This window comes from Sorex araneus, chromosome 1, assembly GCF_027595985.1.
Source record: "Sorex araneus isolate mSorAra2 chromosome 1, mSorAra2.pri, whole genome shotgun sequence".
NCBI lineage: Eukaryota > Metazoa > Chordata > Mammalia > Eulipotyphla > Soricidae > Sorex > Sorex araneus.
The window spans coordinates 421,537,585-421,559,240 of record NC_073302.1 but is presented as its reverse complement, the minus strand read 5'-3'; the positions used below and the strand labels follow the sequence as shown (position 1 = coordinate 421,559,240).

At 37.9% G+C, this 21,656-nt stretch overlaps 1 protein-coding gene across 1 annotated transcript in view; it reads left to right on the top strand.

The window, feature by feature from the left end:
- Positions 1 to 20,245, top strand: part of IQUB (IQ motif and ubiquitin domain containing) — a 56,226-nt gene extending 35,981 nt beyond the window's left edge. The window contains exons 9-12 of the mRNA XM_004602247.2: positions 192 to 368; positions 6,249 to 6,497; positions 15,717 to 15,902; positions 19,787 to 20,245. Of these exons, the coding sequence (XP_004602304.2) occupies positions 192 to 368; positions 6,249 to 6,497; positions 15,717 to 15,902; positions 19,787 to 19,972 (798 nt within the window). The 3' untranslated portion in view covers positions 19,973 to 20,245. The remainder of the gene's footprint in view (positions 1 to 191; positions 369 to 6,248; positions 6,498 to 15,716; positions 15,903 to 19,786) is intronic.
- The last annotated feature ends 1,411 nt before the right edge of the window (positions 20,246 to 21,656 follow it).

Genomic DNA, 21,656 nt, shown 5'->3' with positions numbered 1-21,656 from the left:
AAAGTAGAATTACTGTCTTATAGGTTTTGACACTAGGTGTTGTCAAAATTTTTTCCAAACTAGTTGTATCCATTTATATGTTTATCAGTGCTTTAAAACTTATTTTGGGATCTAGATTTCAGTATGGATTATACTTTTAAAAATGAACAGTGAGTTTTAAGATTATGTGCCAAATATTTTTTGTTTTACAGGAACATGAATGTAAACTGACTCGAGAAATTCTAGAATTGATTGACAGAGAGGTTGACCTTATGATGCGAGGAGTCAAACACTGTAACCTTGAAGGACTCAGAAAAAGAATTGCGACACTCTTTTTTCAATACATTAAAACACCATTGTTTAATCCTGAAGTTGCAAGACACCTTAAGGTACTCTACTTTTCTCCATGTTTTTCTCAAATTTTCTCAATTCTTAAACTTCTCAAATTAAATATTAAATATTTAAATATTTGAAATAATTTAATTTCAAATTTAAGTATAAAATTTTTAAATAGTCTCAAAATTTCTCAAATACTTTATTATTTTCTCAAATTATACAAAAGTGTAGTTAATTTTTTTCTTTTACTTTTTTTGTTTTTTGGGTCACACGCTGCGACACACAGGGGTTACTCCTGACTCTGCACTCAGGAATTACTCCTGGTGGTGCTCGGGGACCATATGGGATGCTGGGAATCAAACCCAGGTCGGTCAAGTGCAAGGCAAATGCCCTACCCATTGTGCTATTGCTCTAGCCCCATTAATTTTATTTTAGAATTTTACTTGGGGTCCATGTGGAAGATTGTATTTTTGGTAAGATCTTTTTTGAGTAGATATTTTTATGTCAAAAATTGAATATTGATAACTGCTGGCAGTTTCTATCTTCGTCGTCTACGCAACAACATCTAACTACGATGAAGAAGAAATTGAGAAGTTCTACATGGAGCTGGAGAAGTTTTATAAAGAAGACCACACCTTCTACAAGATCGTTGTGGTGATTTTAATGCAGATAGGACCGAGAAGTTTGCCCGAAGAACTCCACATCGGGACCCATGGCCTAGAATGGAATGAATAGAGTAAGAGACTGAGTTCATGTCGAACAAGACCATCCATGGTAACTCACAAATTCAAGAAGGCCGAATCTAAACATTGGACATGGGAGTCTCCTGGTGGACAGTTCCACAACAAAATTGACCACATCATATTCAATTGAAGGTTTTGCCTGACCTGTTTTTGCCTGTTGCTCTTGTCCCAAAATTCCAAATGGGATCAGACCACCGTCTCCTTCCTGCAAAATTCTACTTCACAGAGTGTGGAGAAAGGTCTGCAAAGTTTAAGTTTAAGAAGAGAACTCCCAGAATGACCACCAACTAGGAACTCTTTGGCACTATTGCGGCAACGTGGGAAGAGCCTTCCTTGACAACATCAACGAGGAATATGATCAACTGGTTCAGCACCTCCATGACTAAGCAAAGAATGCGAGAATGGGAAAGCTACAAACAGATGCCTTCCTTCGGAAACTCTCGAGCTCATTCGCCAACGTGGTTTGGCACGAGCCTCAGGCAACCACGAGCTCACATCTGACCTTGCAAAACTGTGCAGAGAAGCGATAAAGAAAGACCTCAAGAGAGAAAAGCAGCAGTGTTGGCTAATGCGGCAGAAGCCGGGAAAAGTATTCGCAACACTCTCCTGTCCTGTGCCAACTACAAGACCAAGATGACTGCCCTCCGACGTCCTGATGGATCTATCACATCTACCAGAAGGGCAATGGAGATCACAACTTCTACTTGGATCTCTTTGACAGCCACGTCCACTTGCCCATATACGAAATTCCACAGGTTGGATATGTTGTTCCCAATGTTCTCCCTTCCGAAATCTGACACGACTTTTAGTTGGTAAAGACACATACAACACCCAGTCCAGACAAGGTCAGACCCGAACACCTGAAGAATCTGCTGCCAGTACTCATCAATACACTGGCTCGGCTCTTCACACGCTAACTGTCCGTATGCAAGATTCTGTCCCAATGGAAAATCAGCAGGATCATTCTGTTGTACAAGAAGGGAGACATCCATGACATCAGCAACTATCCCCCAATCTGCCTGTTGTTCGTCTTCTACAAGTTGTTCACTCGAATCATCCTGAATAGAGTAGGCAGAACACTAGACAAAGGACAACCATTCAAGCAAACTGGGTTCCAAAAACGATTCAGCACAATTGACCATATCCACACAGTGACCAAGATCATTGAAGTTTTGCGAGAGTTCAAGATGCTGCTCTGTGTAACTTTCATCGATTTAAAGAAGGTCTTTGATTCTGTTGAGACTGAAGCAGTGATCGAAGCCCTAGCCAAACGGTGTTCAAACTCAGTACATCAAGATCCTTCAAGAGCTGTATTACGGATTGACCACCAGGATCTCACCATTCTACAAGGAATTGATCATTGACGTAAAGAGAGGGGTTCAGCAGGGTGATACCATTTCACTGAAACTCTTCAGTGCCAACCTCAAGAACATCATGCGATGACTGGAATGGAAAGGAATGGGAGTTGGTTGGCAACTATACCACCTCTGCTTCACTGATGACATCCTGCTAATAACACCAAACGTTAACTAAGTGGCACAAATGCTGGCCGACTTTGAGCGCAAGTGTGGAAAGTTCAGACTGCCCCTAAATCTCACCAAAACAATGTTCATTAAAAATGAACTATTCCCTGAAGTTCTATTTGCTCTCAATGGAACAAACATCTCCAATGCAGCCAGCTATGTATACCTGGGTCGAGAACTCAACATGAGGAACGACTTGGCGCCAGAACTGCACAGGAGGAAGAGAGCCACGTGAAACTCCTTCAAGAGCTTCGAAGAAGTGGTTGAGAGGACAAAGAACCTCTGGCTCCAGGCACATCTTTTTGACTCCATTGTTCTTCCTGCACTAACATACGCCTCAGAGACCTGGGCCCTATGAAAACAGGATAAGAATGCTGTTCGGATATCCCAAAGAGGAATCAAAAGAGCTATGCTTGGAGTATCACATTTCACTCAAGTGAGAGAAGGAATCCAGAATTCAGACCTCCGTTGATGATCGAGAATAAGGGATGCTGTCTTGTTTGCCAAGGTATCAAAAATCAGATGGGCTGGACACGTAATGTGATTCAGAGATGACCGCTGGACTAGAGGTGTTACCGACTGGATTTCTGGATGTCAAAACACCGCGTGGCCACCCACCAATGAGATGGTCAGACTTCTTTGTCAAAACCCTGAACAAATGGTTTGAGGATCTTTGTGTTCCTGGAGCGAGCAGATACCATTGGGCTACACTAGCATGAGACAGGGACGAATGGAGATGTTACTGGTGCCCACTCAAGCAAGTCGAAGATCAACGGGATGACAAGTGATACAAGTGATGTTTATGTCAGTGAATCAATTCTCTTATTTTCTGTGCATATATATCCTATCTTGAATTCTTTCCTAATCTCTGAACCAAACTCCATTGAATATTTTCCTCAGTTGAATGCTTCATGATCTCTACTTCATGCTTTTTGCATGTGTAGTTGCTTCCACTATTCATGAACTACTGTTTATTGCTTCATCTAGACAACTCCTACTCATTTTCTAAGATTCAGTTTACATGCCTTCCTCTCCTAAAGACTTCAGAGAAAGTTAAACTCTTCATATCTTTGATTCTTCATATACCTGTTTATGTTTCTTTATTATAATACTTATCACAAAGTTATAATGGCTAATGAACAGATTCCTCTATATAGCCTGATGGAATTTAAAATGTAACATGTGTTTGAGTCAAACTACCTCTTTTAAACCCATATTCGGGGTGAAGGGATCGAAAGTTATATATTTTCACTTAAAAAATGTCATTAAAGGAAACTAAGCTGCCTTCCCCAGCTCCAGGATGTCTAGGCCTCTGTGGGAATTTTGTTCCATAAAGCTAGGGTCATGATGACTCAATGGCTTCTGGCTGTGAAAAACTTTTGAAAATGCTTTCAGAAAAGTTGGAGGTGGTAATTAATGACTTACAGTGTTCTAATGATTACTTTTAGCATTATAATTTATCTAAGAATCTGACCAAATATCTAGTTTAAAATACCACGCAGATTAAAATACTAAATATTGTTTAATTTGCATATTCCTTGGAATGAATTTTAGGAGCTTGATTGTATTACAGGAGAGTTAATATGTTTTCCTACGCATCCCTCCTTTAGGGTTGGTTTATCTTTTTCGTTATTACTGAATTTTGAGAAATTTTTTAAAAATAAGTTTTTTCTAAGATGTATGATTTATGGACATTTTCTTGTCTTTTCATTCTTTCAGCAGTATTTTTAACAGAGCAGACTTTTAAATTTTTGTGAAATTTTATTTATTCATTTAGTAACAAATCATTCTTTCGATGTTTGGTTTACATTAAGTTTTGCAGGTGACATAGGGACAGTGTTGGAGGATTGTATGCATTTTGGTAATGGTGGAATACAATAGCTTTGTATATCAATTCCATAACTTCAACACAATTATAACCATGTTGCCTAAACAATATTAAAATTTTAAATTAAAATAAAAAATACATAAATGTCTTTGGGGTAATTGATAAAATGTCCATATTACCAAAAGTACAGCTCCAATAAAATACTTGTCAAAATTCTAATTGTATTTTTAACTTAAATTTTAAAAATTACCAAAGTTTGCTTGGTACATCACTGACAAAATAAACCACATAATAATACTTAAAAACAAGTTGTCAGAGCAATCTTAAGAAAGAACAAAGTCTGAGACATCACACTTTCCAATTTCAAAAATTTTATAAAGCTATAGTAGTAAAAACAGAGTGGCACTGGCAGAAACACAGACGCATAGGTCAATAACACAGAATAGAGCCATTAGAAATAAACCCATATATTTGTAGTCAACTAATATTTCACAGAGGTATCAAGAATACTCAGTTGGGAGAAAATAGTCTCCTTAATAAGCAATGCTGGGAAAACTGGTCTAATACATACAAAAAAATGAAATAGACCCTTATCTCACACAACATACAAAAATCAACCCAAAATGATTAAAAACTTAAATGTAAGACTGCTGAGATTATAAAAAGACTAGAAATTTGAAATACCATCTTTAAATTTTTTCTTAATGATGTAATATTGGTTTACAATATTTTCTAAATTTTAAATATATTGTCAACATATGTATATGCAATATTATGATCATTACTGATCATTAATTTTTGTGAAACTGAATTTATTCAGTTAGTAACAAATCTCTACACAGCTGCATAATTAACACTCTACTAATTTTACCTTCCCCACTACCTTCCCTTTTGGTAATATAACCAAAATTCTATTCTCAGAATCTAAATATTTGTTTTTATTTTATTTTATAGTTTACATATGACTAAGATCATGCTGTATTTTGCTTATTTTCCTATAACTTACTTACATAGCACAGTCCTTTCATGATTTATTCGTGTTATTGCAAATGGTTACTTTACAGTCTTCTTTATAACTTAGTAGTATTTCATTGCACATATAAGACCACGTCTTTATTTACAACTCTGTTTATGGGCACTTAGAGTGTTTCTACAACTTAGTTGCTATAAATAAAGCTGCAGTGAAACTAAGTGTTAAATACATAGGTTCAAATTAGTTTTCTCATATTCTTCAGCTAAATTTACATATATGGAATTGATTATTTCTATTTTCTATTTTAATTTTGAGGAACTTTTGAAACTGTTTTCATGGCCACTGCACAAATTTGTATTTCTTCCAGCATTATGTGAGGGTTACCTTTCTTCCATATTTTTGTTTGTACTCACAGCAGATCACTATTTTGAATTTGGAGTTAAGAACCTCCCATAGCATGGGACACCCCCTCTGGCATGGAGGGATTTTATTTATATTAGAAACTGGTTGTTGCTTATTTAAGTAGGTAATGTGGCATAGTGTCAGGTGCTTAAATTCTTAAAAATTAATTACCTGAATACTTGAGGGCCTTTTGCAACCCAGTTGCTACCTACTATTTTTTTTCTAGTTGATTTTTCCATATATATCTGAAGATCGAGGAATATCATTTTTATTTTCTCACAGGGTAATAAATATTCTCTGAAACTTAAATTTTATACAGAGTAGGTTCTAAAGGGGAAAATATAACTTTGAAAGTTAACCCACTTGTTATCTCAATCTTAAATGTTAATCTCCAGTAGTTGGTTAGTATTTGGACTGGCTTTATATCTTTCTGTTTTTCTTCCTTTTTCCGCATCAATACTTAGGTCCCACAGGATCCACTGGACTTTTATAAGAAGATTTATTTTTGCCACAGTTGTCATCTCTATTTGCCTTCTACAGACTTTTATGTATCTTCTACCTCACGTCACATAAATCGGTGTCGTAAATGCATTAACCTTGAAAATGAGAGTCGACAACGAGAATCATTTTTGAAGTACAAATGTTTGCTTAAACGGCTCTTCTATTCAGAAACCTGTTATGAAGATGATTCTAAAATTGCTTTTCTGATGCAGGTATGGTCTGTAAAAGTTGTCAGTCATGGAATAAAATTTGTCTCTGTCAAGAGGATGTCTTCATAGGGACTGGACTGATAGAATGAAATGAAGTGCACTTGAAACGCATATAGTTTTTTTCATTTGGCATGGGAAACAGTGGTCTTGAATTATATATAGATATATAGAGAGAGATAGTGTTAATATTTATAATAAGCTATAGTAACAATAAGTTTGAGGATGCACTGGTGAATTAAAAACCTCTCAAGGGGAAAGAACACAGTAATTAAGGTTCATGCAATGGTAAAATAAAAAATAAAAAGAATTGCAATTAAAAATAGCATATACATTCAGCATTATAAAGGGGAAGAATTGCTGAACACTATGTAAGTAAGTATTAAACAGATTTCTTACTGCAGTCTGAGGGCTAAAACAAAATTCCTAGAAGTGACTTAATGTAGAGTGTGGTCAAGGCATGAAGTCTGAGTGTGGGCAGCTGTTTCGTGGGCAACCTTCCATTCATATCAAGCTGAAGGATGTGACTCTTAAATTCTTTAACAGATAATAAAGACAACAGTGACAAAAAAAATCACACATATATTACTTATAGAAACTTCACAGTGTACTCTTGTGCCACTGCATTTATTATAATTTGCAATGAATATTTATTATATCTTGGTTTTACTTACTTTATTTTCCTCACAAGGGGAGGGAAAAATGACCATATATCCTATATTTAGAAGTTCCTGATTAGCACAATGACATGAGAATTATTCGGAAGAGTGGACTGCATTACTTCTTTTCAAACATTGCTAGAAGTCGGGTAGAATCAAAAGGCCACACATTCTAGTAGCAGGAGTCGGGGCTTCTCTGAGCGGGGCAGTCCTTAGAGTATGTATGGCTGGTGCGGTGCGGTCAAGGATCATAGCACAGCGGTGGTACTGGATTTGGCACATTCTGCAAGGTGTGGACATTATGCTGATCACTCAAGAAGAGAACATTGTTAATGGAAGAAATATATAAAAGCAAGGTACTTCTGAAATCAAAGATATTTAAAAAAAACTTTTATTTTAGTCACCATGACTCACAATATTGATAATGATCAGGATTCATGCATAAAACATGCCAAGACCACACTCTCCACCAGCGTCCACTGCCCTCTGCCATGGTCTCTGTTCCTCCTCTCACCTCCTGTACCCTACTGTGATTTGCTTTTTAGGAAATACCAGTTCCCAGTTGCCTTCAGGTATTTATTGCTTCCTTATTAGGTGGAACCAAAGAACTTGAATTTTTCATAAGAATTTTTAGTTTTAACAACTGGACAATCACATGCAAAAAAATGGGCTTAGAACTCGACCTGACACCATGCACAAAAGTCAGATCAAAATGGATTAAAGACCTCAACATCAGACCACAAACCATAAGGTACATTGAAGACAAGGTCGGCAAAACTCTCCAGGATATTGAAGATAAAGGTATCTTCAAAGATGACACGGAACTAAGCAATCTAGTGAAAACAGAGATCAACAAATGGGACTACATTAAACTAAAAAGCTTCTGCACCGCAAAAGATACAGTGACCAGAATACAAAGACTATCTACAGAATGGAAAGGATATTTACACAATACCCATCAGATAAGGGGTTGATATCAAGGGTATATAAAGCACTGGTTGAACTCTACAAGAAGAAAACATCCAACCCCATCAAAAAATGGGGCGAAGAAATGAACAGAAACTTTACCAAGGAAGAGATACGAATGGCCAAAAGGCACATGAAAAAGTGCTCTACATCACTAGTCGTCAGAGAGATGCAGATCAAAACAACCATGAGATACCACCTCACACCACAGAGACTAGCACACATCCAAAAGAACAAAAGCAACCGCTGTTGGAGAGGATGTGGGGAGAAAGGGACCCTTCTACACTGCTGGTGGGAATGCCGGCTAGTTCAGCCCTTTTGGAAAACAGTATGGACGATTCTCAAAAAACTAGAGGTTGAGCTCCCATTTGACCCAGCAATACCACTGCTGGGAATATATCCCAGAAAAGCCAAAAAGTATAGTCGAAGTGACATATGCACGTATATGTTCACTGCAGCACTGTTTACAATAGCCAGAATCTGGAAAAAACCCGAGTGCCCTAGAACAGATGACTGGTTGAAGAAACTCTGGTACATCTATACAATGGAATACTATGCAGCTGTTAGAAAAAATGAGGTCATGACGTTTGCATATAAGTGGATCAACATGGAAAGTATCATGCTAAGTGAAATGAGTCAGAAAGAGAGAGACAGACATAGAAAGATTGCACTCATCTGTGGAATATAGAATAATAGACTATAAGACTAACGCCCAAGAATAGTAGAAATAAGTACCAGGAGAATGTTTCCATGGCTTGGAGGCTGGTCTCTCATTCTGGGTAACTCAGGGAAGGGACCACCAAGTAAAATGTGGTTGGAGGTCATGTGGGGGAAGGGTGAGGCGGGTGGAATACAGACTAGAGACTGAACACAATGGCCACTCAACACCTCTATTGCAAACCACAACACCTAATCAGAGAGAGAAAACAAAAGGGAATTCCCTGCCATAGTGGCAGGGTGGGGTGGGGGGAGACGGGTCTGGGGAGGGGGGGAGGGATGTCGGGTTTACGGGTGGTGGAGAATGGGCACTGGTGAAGGGATGGGTTATTGAACTTTGTATGGGGGAAGCATGAGCACAAAAATGTATGGATCTGTAACTGTACCCTCACGATGACTCTCTAATTAAAAATAAACTAATAATAATAAAAAAAGAATTTTTAGTTTTAAAAGGGCTGGAGAGATAGTACAGCGGGTAGGGCACTTGCCTTGCTGATCCCCAGTCCCCTAAGCCCAGCCAGGCGTGATCCCTGAATGCAGAGCCAAGAGTTAGCAAGTGCCCCCCCATGCCCCCAACAAACAAACAGGATTTCAATCAAAGTTTTAAAAATCAAAGAAAAAATATCTGTCACTGTCATCCCGTTGCTCACTGATTTGCTCGAGTGGGCACCAGTAACGTCTCCGTTGTGAGATTTATTTTGTTGCTGTGTTTGGCATATCAGATATACCATGGGTAGCTTGCCAGGCTCTGCTGTGTGGGCGAGATACTCTCGGTAGCTTGCCGGGCTCTCCAAGAGGGGCGGAGAAATCGAACCCGGGTCAGCTGCATGCAAGGCAAATGCCCTACTGCTGTGCTATCGTACAAATTATATATATTATTTTCTGGTGAAGCAAAATAGTTTTTATTGAGCAATATCTTATTGAAAAGGCTTAAAGGGGCAGGAAAGAGAAGAATAGGAAGAGAGAACACAGGTTTTTCCGGAGTGAAAAAAAGCTGAAAGAGATAAATACATATTTAAGGGAGAACATAGCCTCAATTATAATTTTAGAAGAAATTATACTGTTTAATTTTAGGCACGAACCATCCAAATACCTTTACTCTTTTTTTATTTACTTCTTGTTTATATGTGGTTACCATGTTAGTTCAAAACAGGATAATCATTCTACTGAGAAAACAATCATTGGCTAGGAAAGGAGAAGTGAGGAGAGTCCAAAAATTTGTAGGATTCTGATTTCTCTTATCCTACTTTCTCAATCTAGGATTTTAGACAAAATGAGTGGCCAGTAACCCTCCACTCCATAATTCAGATGATTTTAATTAAGATTTTATATGATGGGATATAAAGTAAAAAGAAAGATAAACTACATAAAAAGCAAAAGTTCTTATGAGCTAGATATTTCTCCTCATTTTTCTTTTTCCTTAAAAAAATTTTTTTAGTTGAATCACCATTTGCAAAGCATTCATGATTGAGTTTCAGTCATGCAATGATCGAATATCCATCCCACCACCAGTGCAGCTTTCCCACCGTTAATGTCCCTGGTATCCTTCCTGCCACCCCCAAACAACCCCACTCCCTGCCGCTATGGCAGGCAGTTTCCCTTTTTTCTCTCTCTACTTTGCGGCATTCTGGTTTTACAATGCAGATCCCGAGAAGTCGTCACATTTGGTCCTTTGTCTACTTTCAGCACTTATCCCCCATCCCAAGCAATCCCTTCGACCATCATTGACTTAGTGTTGTTCCTTCTATATCCAAACTGCCTTCTCCCCCAGCACTTGCTGCAGGCTTCTAAACATCCTGGCATAAAGCAACGTTCATGACTTCAGTTTTTTCTAACAGCTGCATAATATTCTATTGTATAGATGTACCAACGTTTCTTTAGCCAGTCGTCTGTTCTCGGGCACTTGGATTGTCTCCTGATTCTGGCTATTGTGAACAGTGCTGCAGTGAACATCTACATTTACAGGTGTAGATGTCATTTCTACTGTGCTTTTTTGCACCCCAGGGTATATTCCCAGGAGTGGTATACCTGGGTCATATGGAAGCTCAATTTATTGTTTTAAAGGAATGCCCATAATGTTTTCCAAAAAGGCTGGACCAGTCAGTATTCCCACCAACAATGAAAGTCCCTTTCTCCCCACAGCAGCACCAGCACTGGTTGTTCTTTTTCCTTTTGATGTGTTCCGGTTACTGTGGTATGATATGATATCTCATTGTCCAAACCTATTGTTAATAGGAGTTGTTTTTTTAAGAGTCCTTAGGGTTTTCTAAGTATAGTATTAAATCATCTGCAAATAGTGATAGCTTGATCTCTTCCTTTCCTATCTGGATGCCCTTGATATTTTGTTCTTGCTTAACTGCTATGGCAAATACTTTCAGTACTCTATTGAATAGAAGTGGCAAGAGAGGGCAACCTTGTCTTGTCCCTGCTCTTAGAGGGAAGGCTCTTAGTTTTACCCCATTGAGAATAATGCTTGCTGTGGGCTTGTGGTAGATGACTTTGACTACACTGAGGAAAGCTTCTTAAATTTCCATTTTGTTTAGAGTTTTTATAATGAACAGATCTTGTCAAATGCTTTTTCTGCATGTTAATATGATTATATGGTTTTAATCTTTTCTTTTATTGATATGTTGTATTATATTAATTGACTTGTTAGTGTTAAAACATCCTTGCATCCCCAGGATCAATTCTACTTTGTCGTGGTGTATGATGTCTTTGAGAGTCATTGGATTCTGTTTGCTGGATTTTGTTGAGGATTTTTGTATCCATGTTCATTAGGGATATTGTCCTATAGCCATTTATATTCCCTTTCTTGGTGTCTCTGTCTGCTTTTGGCATCAGGGTGGTATTTGCCTCATAGAAACTGTTTGGAAGTATTTCTAATTCTTCAATTTCCTGGAAAAGCTTGAAAAGGATTAGGAGTAGGTTCTATTTATTTTTCATTTAATTAAATTAATTTATTTATTTTTACCTTTTGGATCACACCTGGTGTTGCACAGGGGTTACTCCTGGCTCATGCACTCAGGAATTACTCCTGGCGGTGCTCGGGGGGGCCATATGGGATGCTGGGAATTGATCCCAGATCGACTGCATGAAAGGCAAATGCCCTACCTGCTGGGCTATCGTTCCAGCCCCAAGTAAATTCTCTTTAAAGGTTTGGAAAAATTCACTATGAATCCATCTGGGCCAGGGCTTTTGTTTTTGGGGAGACTTTTGATTACCATTTCAATATCCTTGATAGTGATCTGTCTCTCCTACATGGGCCTCCTCCAGGGCCTCTTGGTTCAGCCTCGGGAGGCTATAGGAATGCAGGAATTTATTCATTTCTTTGAGGTTTTCTTGTTTCATGACATAAAGATTCTCAAAGTAATTTCTGATGATCTTTTGAATTTCTGTAGTTTCTGTTGTGATATCCCCTTTTTCATTTATGATTCTATTAGGGTTCCCTCTCTTTCTTTGTGAGTCTTGCTAGTGGTTTATTGATCATGTTTATTTTCTCAAAGAACCCAGCTCTTGGTTTCATTGATCTTTCAGATTGTCTTTTAGGTTTCTATCTTGTTAATTTCTCTCCAAATTTTATTATTTTATTCCTTCTGCCTGGTTTAGGCTTTTTTTTTGTTTACCACTTTCCAAGATCTTAAGCTATGTGGTTAAATTCTTTATGGGACTCTTTTCTTCATTCCTGAGGAATGCTTGCAGAGCTCTAAACATTCCTCTTAATACAGCTTTTGCTGTGTCCCACAAGTTCTGATAGCTCGTGTCTTTATTCTCATTTGTTTCCAGGAATCTTTTGATTTCCTCTTGACTTTCTCTCTAAGCCACTGGTTGTTCAGTAGTGAGTTGTTTAATTTCCAGGTGCTTGATTTGATTCTCCTTTTCTGGGTCTGATTCACTTCTATTTTCAGTGCCTCATAGTTGATACAATTTCTATCCTCTTAATTTTATGGAGGTATATTTTGCGGCCCAACATGTGGTCTATCTTGGAGAATATCCCATATGCACTGGAGAAGAATGTATATTCAGCATTTAGGGGATGAAGCGTTCTATATATACCTATTAACCCCCTCTCTTTCATTTATTCCCTCAAATAAAGTATTTTCTTGCTGAGCTTTTAGTCTGGTTGATCTATCAAGAAGTGACAAAGCAGTGTTGAAATCTCTAACTATTATTGTGTTAATATCAATATCCTTCTTCAAGTCTATTAGCAGTTGTTTTAAGTATTTTGCTGGTCCCTCTCTAGGCACATAAACATTTAGAAGTGTGAGTTCTTTCTGATGTACGTATCCCTTGATCATTAAGAAATGAGCTTCATTGTCTCATAACCTTCTTCACTCTGAAATCTATGTGGTCTGATACTACTATGGCTACTCCAGCTGTTTTTGAAGGGATTGTTTGCTTAGAATTGTTTTCCATTCCTTGACTTTGAGTCTGTGTTTGTTCTGCCTATTCAGATGTGTTTCTTGAAGGCAGCAGTGTGTTGGCTTTGCTTTTCTGATCCATCCTGCTACACTGTGTCTCTTCATTTGTGCATTTAGTCCACTGATAGTCAGAGAGATTATTGTTATGGGGTTTTGTCTTGTCTTTCTGCAAAAATTTTGTGTATTTGAGGGGCTGGCTTGTTTTGTCTTAAAATAGCCTGTTTAGTTTTTCTTATAACCGTGATTTTGAGTCCATGAAACTCCTGAGTTTTTGTTTGTCTGTGAAGTTATATGTTGTTTCTTCAGATAAGAATGGGAGTCTAGGGGCTGGAGTGATAGCACAGCGGGTAGGGCGTTTGCCTTGCACACGGCCCCCCAGATTCAGTTCCCGGCATCCCATATGGCCCCCTGAGCACTGCCAGGAGTAATTCCTGAGTGCATGAGCCAGGAATGACCCCTGTGCATTGCTGGGTGTGACCCAAAAAGCAAAAAAAAAAAAATGGGAGTCTATCAGGCTACAGTATTCTTGGTGAAGCACTTATTTCATTGAGTATTTTCACTATATCCTATCTCATCATTTTCCTTATCTGTACTTCATAAAGATACTTGTAACTTAATGTTAGACATAATTATATTCTCATAATGCATTAATTTCAAGTACAATGATAGCACAGCGGGTAAGGCGATTGCCTTGCATGCAGCTGACCCGGGTTTGATTCCTCTGTCCCTCTTGGAGAACCCGGCAAGCTACTGAGAGTATCCCGCCTGCATGGCAGAGCCTGGCAAGCTCCCCATGGAATATTCGACATGCCAAAAACAGGTCTCATTGTGAGACCTGTTACTGGTACCTGGTCAAGCAAATCGATGAACAATGGGATCACAGTGCTACAGTGCTACAGTACAGCTACAATGACAGAAACATGGGAAACTCCTTACTTATATACTGATATGTTTATTTTACATATCATTTGATATTTACTTGCATAAAGTTACTGGTTAACTTCATTCTCTTTAATACAACTCAAATCATCCATATAATCCATGCAACTAAATAAAAAGTTTGTGATTCATCATCCAAAAGAACAAAAATCAGTGGTGGCATGGATGTGGGGAGAAAGGGACTCTCCTTCACTGTCGGTGGGAATGCCGACTGGTTTAGCCCTTTTGGAAAATAGTATGGATGATTCTCAAAAAATTAGAAATTGAGCTCCCATTTGATTCAGTAATACCACTTCTGGGAATATGTCCTGGAAATGCAAAAAAATGTAATAGAAATGACATCTGCACTTATGTTCAAAATACTGAACATTAAAATTTTAAATTCTATTTATTGATTTTTCCAGAGCAACTGAGTAGCATTGTCTATATTTTTCCAGTATTCAGTGAGAACTAGATTATATCAGTTGAAGTTAATATGCCTTATTGTTCATTTCTGGAACACTGAAGCAGCTTATTGTGATGTGCGTGTTTTTTTTTCTTCTTTTTGGGTCACATACGGCAAAGCACAGGGGTTACTCCTGGCTCTGCACTCTGGAATTACCCCTGGCGGTGCTCATATGGGATGCTGGGAATCGAACCCGACTTGGCCACGTGCAAGGCAAATGCCCTGTGCACTGAGCTATTGCTCCAGCCCCTATCCTGATAGGTTTCTGTTTTGTTTTGAGTTTGGGCTACACCCTGCAGTGCTCAGGACTTCCTGCTGGTGGGGCTCTGGGACCATTGCTCTGGGACACCCAGGGCAGGAGCCCTGCCTGCTGTGCCATCACTCTGTTCCTTTACTTCATTCTTGAAAGCTTTGGTAAATAGCGTAGGTTCATTTTTCACAAAAATAATTCTTATTTTACTACCCAAGTTTTTAAAATAATGATTTATTTTCCTTTACTTAACCACTGTAAGCTTTCCTCTTTGGCAATTCTTAAGTTTATATATGCAGACCTTGAGGTGAAAAAAATCATTTGAAGTGTTTTAGCTAATATGATTTAAATTTTTAAAATTTTAAGTAGCTCATTTCCACTTATTCCTTCTTTTCTGATGGAAACAACAGCCCTTTAAATAACACTCAATGATCTGCTAAGTATTAAATCTCAATTTCCTCTTTTGTAAAAGGGGAATAAAATGACTTATTCTGAGCTAAGATGAGAGTAAACATTTGAATACACCCAATAGCATTAAATGTAAACTGGAAAAAAGAGCATATCTAAAGAAGAATATACGGATTCCCCTGAGAGAAGGAGGCATTTAGGACTCAAGATGATGATATATTTTGGGCAGAAAAAAATAGTTTTTTTAAAAACAACAACAGCAACAAACTACCAGCCACTATAATTGTGTATAATACTTATCTTTCAAAAATATACTCAATATAATTTGACTATTTACTCAAAAATGTAATGATAATAGAGATATTGAGTATTTAGAAGAAGAAATTGTTGTTTGTTTTTTTTAATTTTTGTTTTCCCGTGTAGCTACAGGATATTCAGTACCTGATTGAGAACATCTGGTCATCACAGTCAATTCTCAGTTCCTGTACTGATCTCAATAAACTAGTCATGGTCAGATGGGACACATCCATTGAGTGGTCTCCCTGGAATTGCATTCTTCTCACCAAAGATGAAGGCATTGCTCATCTCAAGCTCAAAAGTATCGAAGAGGTAAGACTTAAATTCAGCTGTATTTGGGAAATTAATTTCTTCTTTGGCATTGTTAGCAATAACTTCACTGACTTTTAGTACAGTCCAATCTAAATACTTCCATTGTGTTAATAAAGATAATTCATAATTAACAAGATATGTAGATGGTTGACAGGGCAGAGGTCAAATGAAAAAGGAGGCTAAAACACATGATAAGATGTACAATCTGAACATCTCATAGGTACTTAAACCTGATGCTACCTAAACATTCCTGATAATAGCCCTTCAGTTCTACGGTAATTTCCGTGAATGTAGGAATTTTGCTTCGTTTAATCACGCCTGTGTCTCTAATACCTACAACAGCATTAAAATTATTTATGGAGGGGCTGGAGACCTTGCACGAAATTAACTGGGGTTGGATTTCTGCCATTCAAACCCTGCCAGGAATAATCACAGAGCACAGAGCCAGAAGTAATTCCTGAACACCTCTTGGTGTGGCCCCCAAATCAAAAGCATAGTAATTGCTTTGTTGAATACATTTATGCTGCCATTTGATAGGTATTTTGGAAACTAGAATCTGTTCATCGATAACTCATTATCAAAAGGTGTAAAGGGCACTAAATTCTTGAATAAAGTTTGTAATTAAATGTATGCTCATAATTCACATGGATGAAATATAGCTTAGAGGTTCCATTTGCACTTGCTTCCAACTAAGGATGAGAAAGCACCACAAAAATTAAGTGCCTGTTAATTTCATTTATATTTAAGATGCAATTCATAAAATATTTTGATGAGAGGCAGGAAGGAGTCCCTGAAAAGTTCCTAATGATTTATATTGACATTATACAGGCCTAAGTTCCGAACAACTGAAACCAATTCTCTGCTTTTCATTGATTAATTTGCTTTGATATTAGAGAAAAGAAAACAAATAAATTACTTCTAATACACTAGTCATTTTGATCAATACTATTCCTTGTCTGTGTTTTTGCTGGTGAAGGGAGAAATAAAGCTAGTTAAGTTTTTGTCTTTCTTCAATAAATTTCCAGAAGAATCAGGCTAAGAAAAACTTCATTCTAGAAATTGAAATAAAGGGCAGTAAGGAATTTAAATTGTATTAAATATTATATTTAGTAAACTAAGCTGCCTCATAAATATTTGATCACTGGGAGCATATCCAATACTGACATTTCATCTAGGACATTGTGGAATGGAAGTTCATTTCTCCAAAGCTGGTATTTCGCTTTTTCTTTAATTAATCCATACAACTAAGTTCCTTTGTGTATTAAATCAAATTATTGCAGTATCAGATTAAATTTTCCAATCTCAAGATGCTGATCTTTTTGAATCTATAAATAGAGCTATGTTCTCAACAGACAAACTAAGAAAAATTCCTTTAAATGATTTGAACTTGTGCAATCCTTTTTTTGCTCTTGTTTTTGCTTTTCGAGCTACACCCAGCAATATGCAAGGGTTACATCTGACTCTGCACTCAGGAATTATTCCTGGCTGTGCTTGGGGGACCATACAGGATGCTGGAAATTGAACTCGGGTCAGCTGCTTGCAAGGCAAACACCCTACCCGCTGTACTATCTCTCCACCCCCTGGTGCAATCCTTTAGGTATTAGTAGTCAATCTTCTAGTTAACAAAGAAGCTGTGTTTTTCAGGAAAATGAAGTATATCCAGAATTTTCTTAAGGTATACAGATGTTTTCTTTCTTAATAAGTGACGAAAATTATGGTTAAAAGTTCAAATAATTTTGAATCACTACATTCATGACACAAATTCTCGGGAAAACATGGTAAAAGCTTTGAACTTAAATGAGACATGTCAGTTTTTCATAGTGTGCAGACTGGCCAAAGTGGGAACATTAGGGAATTTGAATTAAGAACTGACCAGTATTCCCTGTTTTCTATTACTTACAATCTGCAGGACATAAAGACATATCCCCTTTACTTCTTTAAATTTGATAAAAGCTAGCTAAAATGTGGAATCTATATAAAGCATTAGAGTAGACTTTGAACACTTAGGTGCTGAGAGAAGTTGGACAGGTTTGTTAATATCTCAGTGCCTGTCTTTATCATTTATAAAAAGAAGGTTATATGAGAAGTTAACAGTATGTATTGGATGTCTTTATTATATACTAAGAATATGCTTCAGTCATATTTAATAATTACTTTTTGGCACCTTGAAAAGCCTATATATTTATAAATATATAATAATGTATTTATAATGGACTAGAGCAATAGCACAGCGGGTAGGACTTTTGCCTTGCATGTGGCTGACCCAGGTTCGATTCCTCCGTCCCTCCCGGAGAGCCCCGCAAGCTACCGAGAGTATCCTGACTGCACGGCAGAGCCTGGCAAACTACGAGTGGTGTATTCGATATGCCAAAAATAGTAACAACAAGTCTCACAATGGAGATGTTACTGGTGAACGCTTGACAAATTGATGAGCAACGGGACGGCAGTGCTACAGTGATACAGTATTTATAATTTTAAATTATAGGCATATACTAAGGAGATATATAATATATCATGTATATCGGGCTGGAGCGATAGCACAGCGGTTGGGCATGCGTCTTTCATGCGGCCGACCCGAGTCCGATTCCTCCGCCCCTCTCGGAGAGCCTGGCAAGTTCCCCAGGGCATATTCGATATGCCAAAAACAGTAACAATAAGTCTCTCAATGAGAGATGTTACTGGTTCCCCGCTCGAACAAATCAATGAGCAATCATGTATATTACATACACAATATTATATGTGCATATCATATGTGCATATGCTTTTTGCTTGTAATAAAATATGTAATACTATTTTTATTTCCCTACAACCAATGGATAGGAAAAAGTTAAATATATCACAAAATAAAAAATTAAACCTCAAAATACAAATGGAGGGTAAAATGTGAGTTTGGTAATTAGCAACCTTCCACTCTTATTAGAAAATAGTTTGCCATATACTGTGGCAATTTTCATGATGAGTCCAAAATAATGTTGGAGCTGTGGAGAGACTAGGAGTCTAAAAATTAACTAAGGAGAAAGAGAGAAAGGAAGAAAAGAAGGAAAGGAGGGAGGGGATGGGAGGAGAAGGGAGGGGAGGGGAGAGAGGAGGGAGGAAGGGAGAAGGGAGGAAAGTAGAGAGGGAGGGGAGGGGAGGAAAAGAGAGGGGAGGGAGAGAGGGAGAGAGGGAAGAAGAGAGAGAGACAAAGGAAATAAAGAAGGAAAGAAAAAAGGAAGGAGAGGTTTGATTAAGGAAGGAATTTTATATTCTGTTTCACCCAGGATAAAAATAGTTCAGGGACTCCTCCGAGAACCTAATGTAGTCAAATGATGAAAAAAAAAAAAAAAGAAATTACCTCATCACATCACAATGTGATCTTTACTTTTACTTCAGGAGAGATGAAGGGAAATGCCAGTTATAGAAAAAAAACTATTGAAATTGGTAATTGTACCCAGTGCTGAAATAGATTTTAAAGAGAGAACTAAGCTGACAAGAACATTTATTCAAAAATGTCAATTGCCATGTAACTTGTGGTGTGAAGACATATAAATGAAAAGGACTCAGCTTAAGCCTTCATGAAGTTTTCCTTACAATCAAACTCTTAAGCAAATAGTGAAATCAAAGACAGAATAAACTAAATATTGTGATTAGAATACACTGAGTGCTTAGAAGTATTGAAGAAAGGGGTGAGTTTAGATTCAGAGAGGTCACAGGGAGAATTAGGCTAAACAGCCTTGTTTAAAAAAATTAGAAAAGCACTGAAAAATGAAAAGAAAAAGTGTGAAAAAAATTTATTTCTGGGTAGAACAGAAAAACAAAGGCGATGAGGCAGAGAAGTACTTTCATCAAGCAAAAATATTTTTTTGCTGCCATCTAATAGCATTTAATTTTCTTTTTTTTCTCAGGGATATAGACCTGTGTTTATTCACAAGATCAAACACAAACATATCCTGGCTATAAACTATTTTTCTCAAGTTCCAGCCCTGGCTTCATTTATACTTAAGGATGAAGAAGTAAAAGATATTAGAAAAAAATATAGAGAAGATTCAAAACCTACTACTTTAGAAGCCAGAAAACTTACTAGTACTTAGAAGATCTGCAAATATTTGCCTCAAGACCAGCATTTTTGTCACCACCAGTACAGTAGTAATACAGTGATCATACACAATGGAATTAGAATGTTATCTTTTTCTGGTTGGTTTTAATTTTTCAGTGTATTATAATACATGAAGAGAGAACATCTGTGTATAAATATTTTATTGTTAAACAGTAGTATTTGATTGAAATATAATTTTGTTATTTAAATTAATATTTTAAAGAGAACATTTTATTTTCTATTATTCTTAGAGTAAAAGAATTGGGGGAGGGGGTCCCTCAGGGAGTGCATAGGTCCAGGCTTCCGTGGGTTTCTCCAGTTTCTGAATGTCTCTCAGGGTGAGACACCTGCTCACCTCTTATTCAGTCTTTTTTAAACAACATGTTATATAGCAAATAGTCATGGAAGATGTCGTAGTTATTGTTCACTATCAAAGATTCCGAGTCTCTAAGCCTAGTATTCCTGTCCCTGTAATGCAACTCACTTTAAGTGTGTATGGGTCATGTTAAGGGAATTGGGTGAAATATTGATCTTCTGGCGCCACTCCTTCTATGATCAGCAAATTATACTCCATTTCTGACTTGGGGGGGTCTCATGTCTATCTTCTGTGAAATTTTGGCAGCCTGACTTATTAGCTTGAAATTAGAGGTGCATTTTAGACACTTCCCAGTTCTCAACTCAGGTGACCTTATAAATAGGTTCCATTATTAGTGGGCCTCCGGGATGACGGTCGTTTAGGAGCAGAGGAGGCATTCGTGTGGGGCCACTTGGGGTCTCCCCAAAGCAATCTTGAATGTCTAAAACATACTCCAGTTGGATCTAGTCTATGGTGAGCACCAGCAGAACATTTGAAGTCTAAAAGAGAGGTAAAAGCTTGAATATCTATTCTTCTGCCTTCCCCACCTGCATTTTGGTTTGTTACCAGTGACTGTGGCTGGCAGCCACAGCCATGCTCAAGGCCCCTCTGCACACGTTTGGACGAGCAGCACAAATGAAGGAACTGGCAGAGGAACCCAGGTGTGTGGGACTCGGGGCTGAGATCTCCAAGCCTGCTTGGATCAGGACTGGACATCTTCTGCCCAGATTCCCCCATTTTCCAGTAGCTAGGCAGTCACACCCAGAAACTGCCCCTGGCACCATATAATCCCATAAACAGCCAATATACAGAGACTATAAAACCAAGCTCCTGGAAACTCGAGGCTGCAACATCTTATAGCCTAGTTCTCCCTCTCGGAGGACCTGGAAAGCTACTGAGAGTTTCCTGCTCGCATGGGAGAGCCTGGCAAGCTCCCTGTGGCATATTCATATGCCAAAACCAGTAACAGTGATGAGCCTCATTCCCCTGACCTTGAAAAAGCCTCCAATGCAGCGCCGTTGGAAAGGCTGAGTAAAGAGAGGCTTCTAAAATCTCAGGGCTAGGACAAATGGAGACGTTACTGAAACCGCAGAAGAAAATTGACAATAAACAGGATGATGATGATGATGATGATGACGACGACGACGTTGATGATGATAAGGATGATGACCAGTGACTGACTTAATTTGATTAAAACCAGATATCTCACTGTATAGTCATTGCTGCTATTATACAAGTCTCTAAGTTCTAGAACTGACTCCATCTCTCCTTATTTCTTAGTTTTTGGGTGATAGAATTTTGTTTGTTTTGGGTTTTTTCGTAG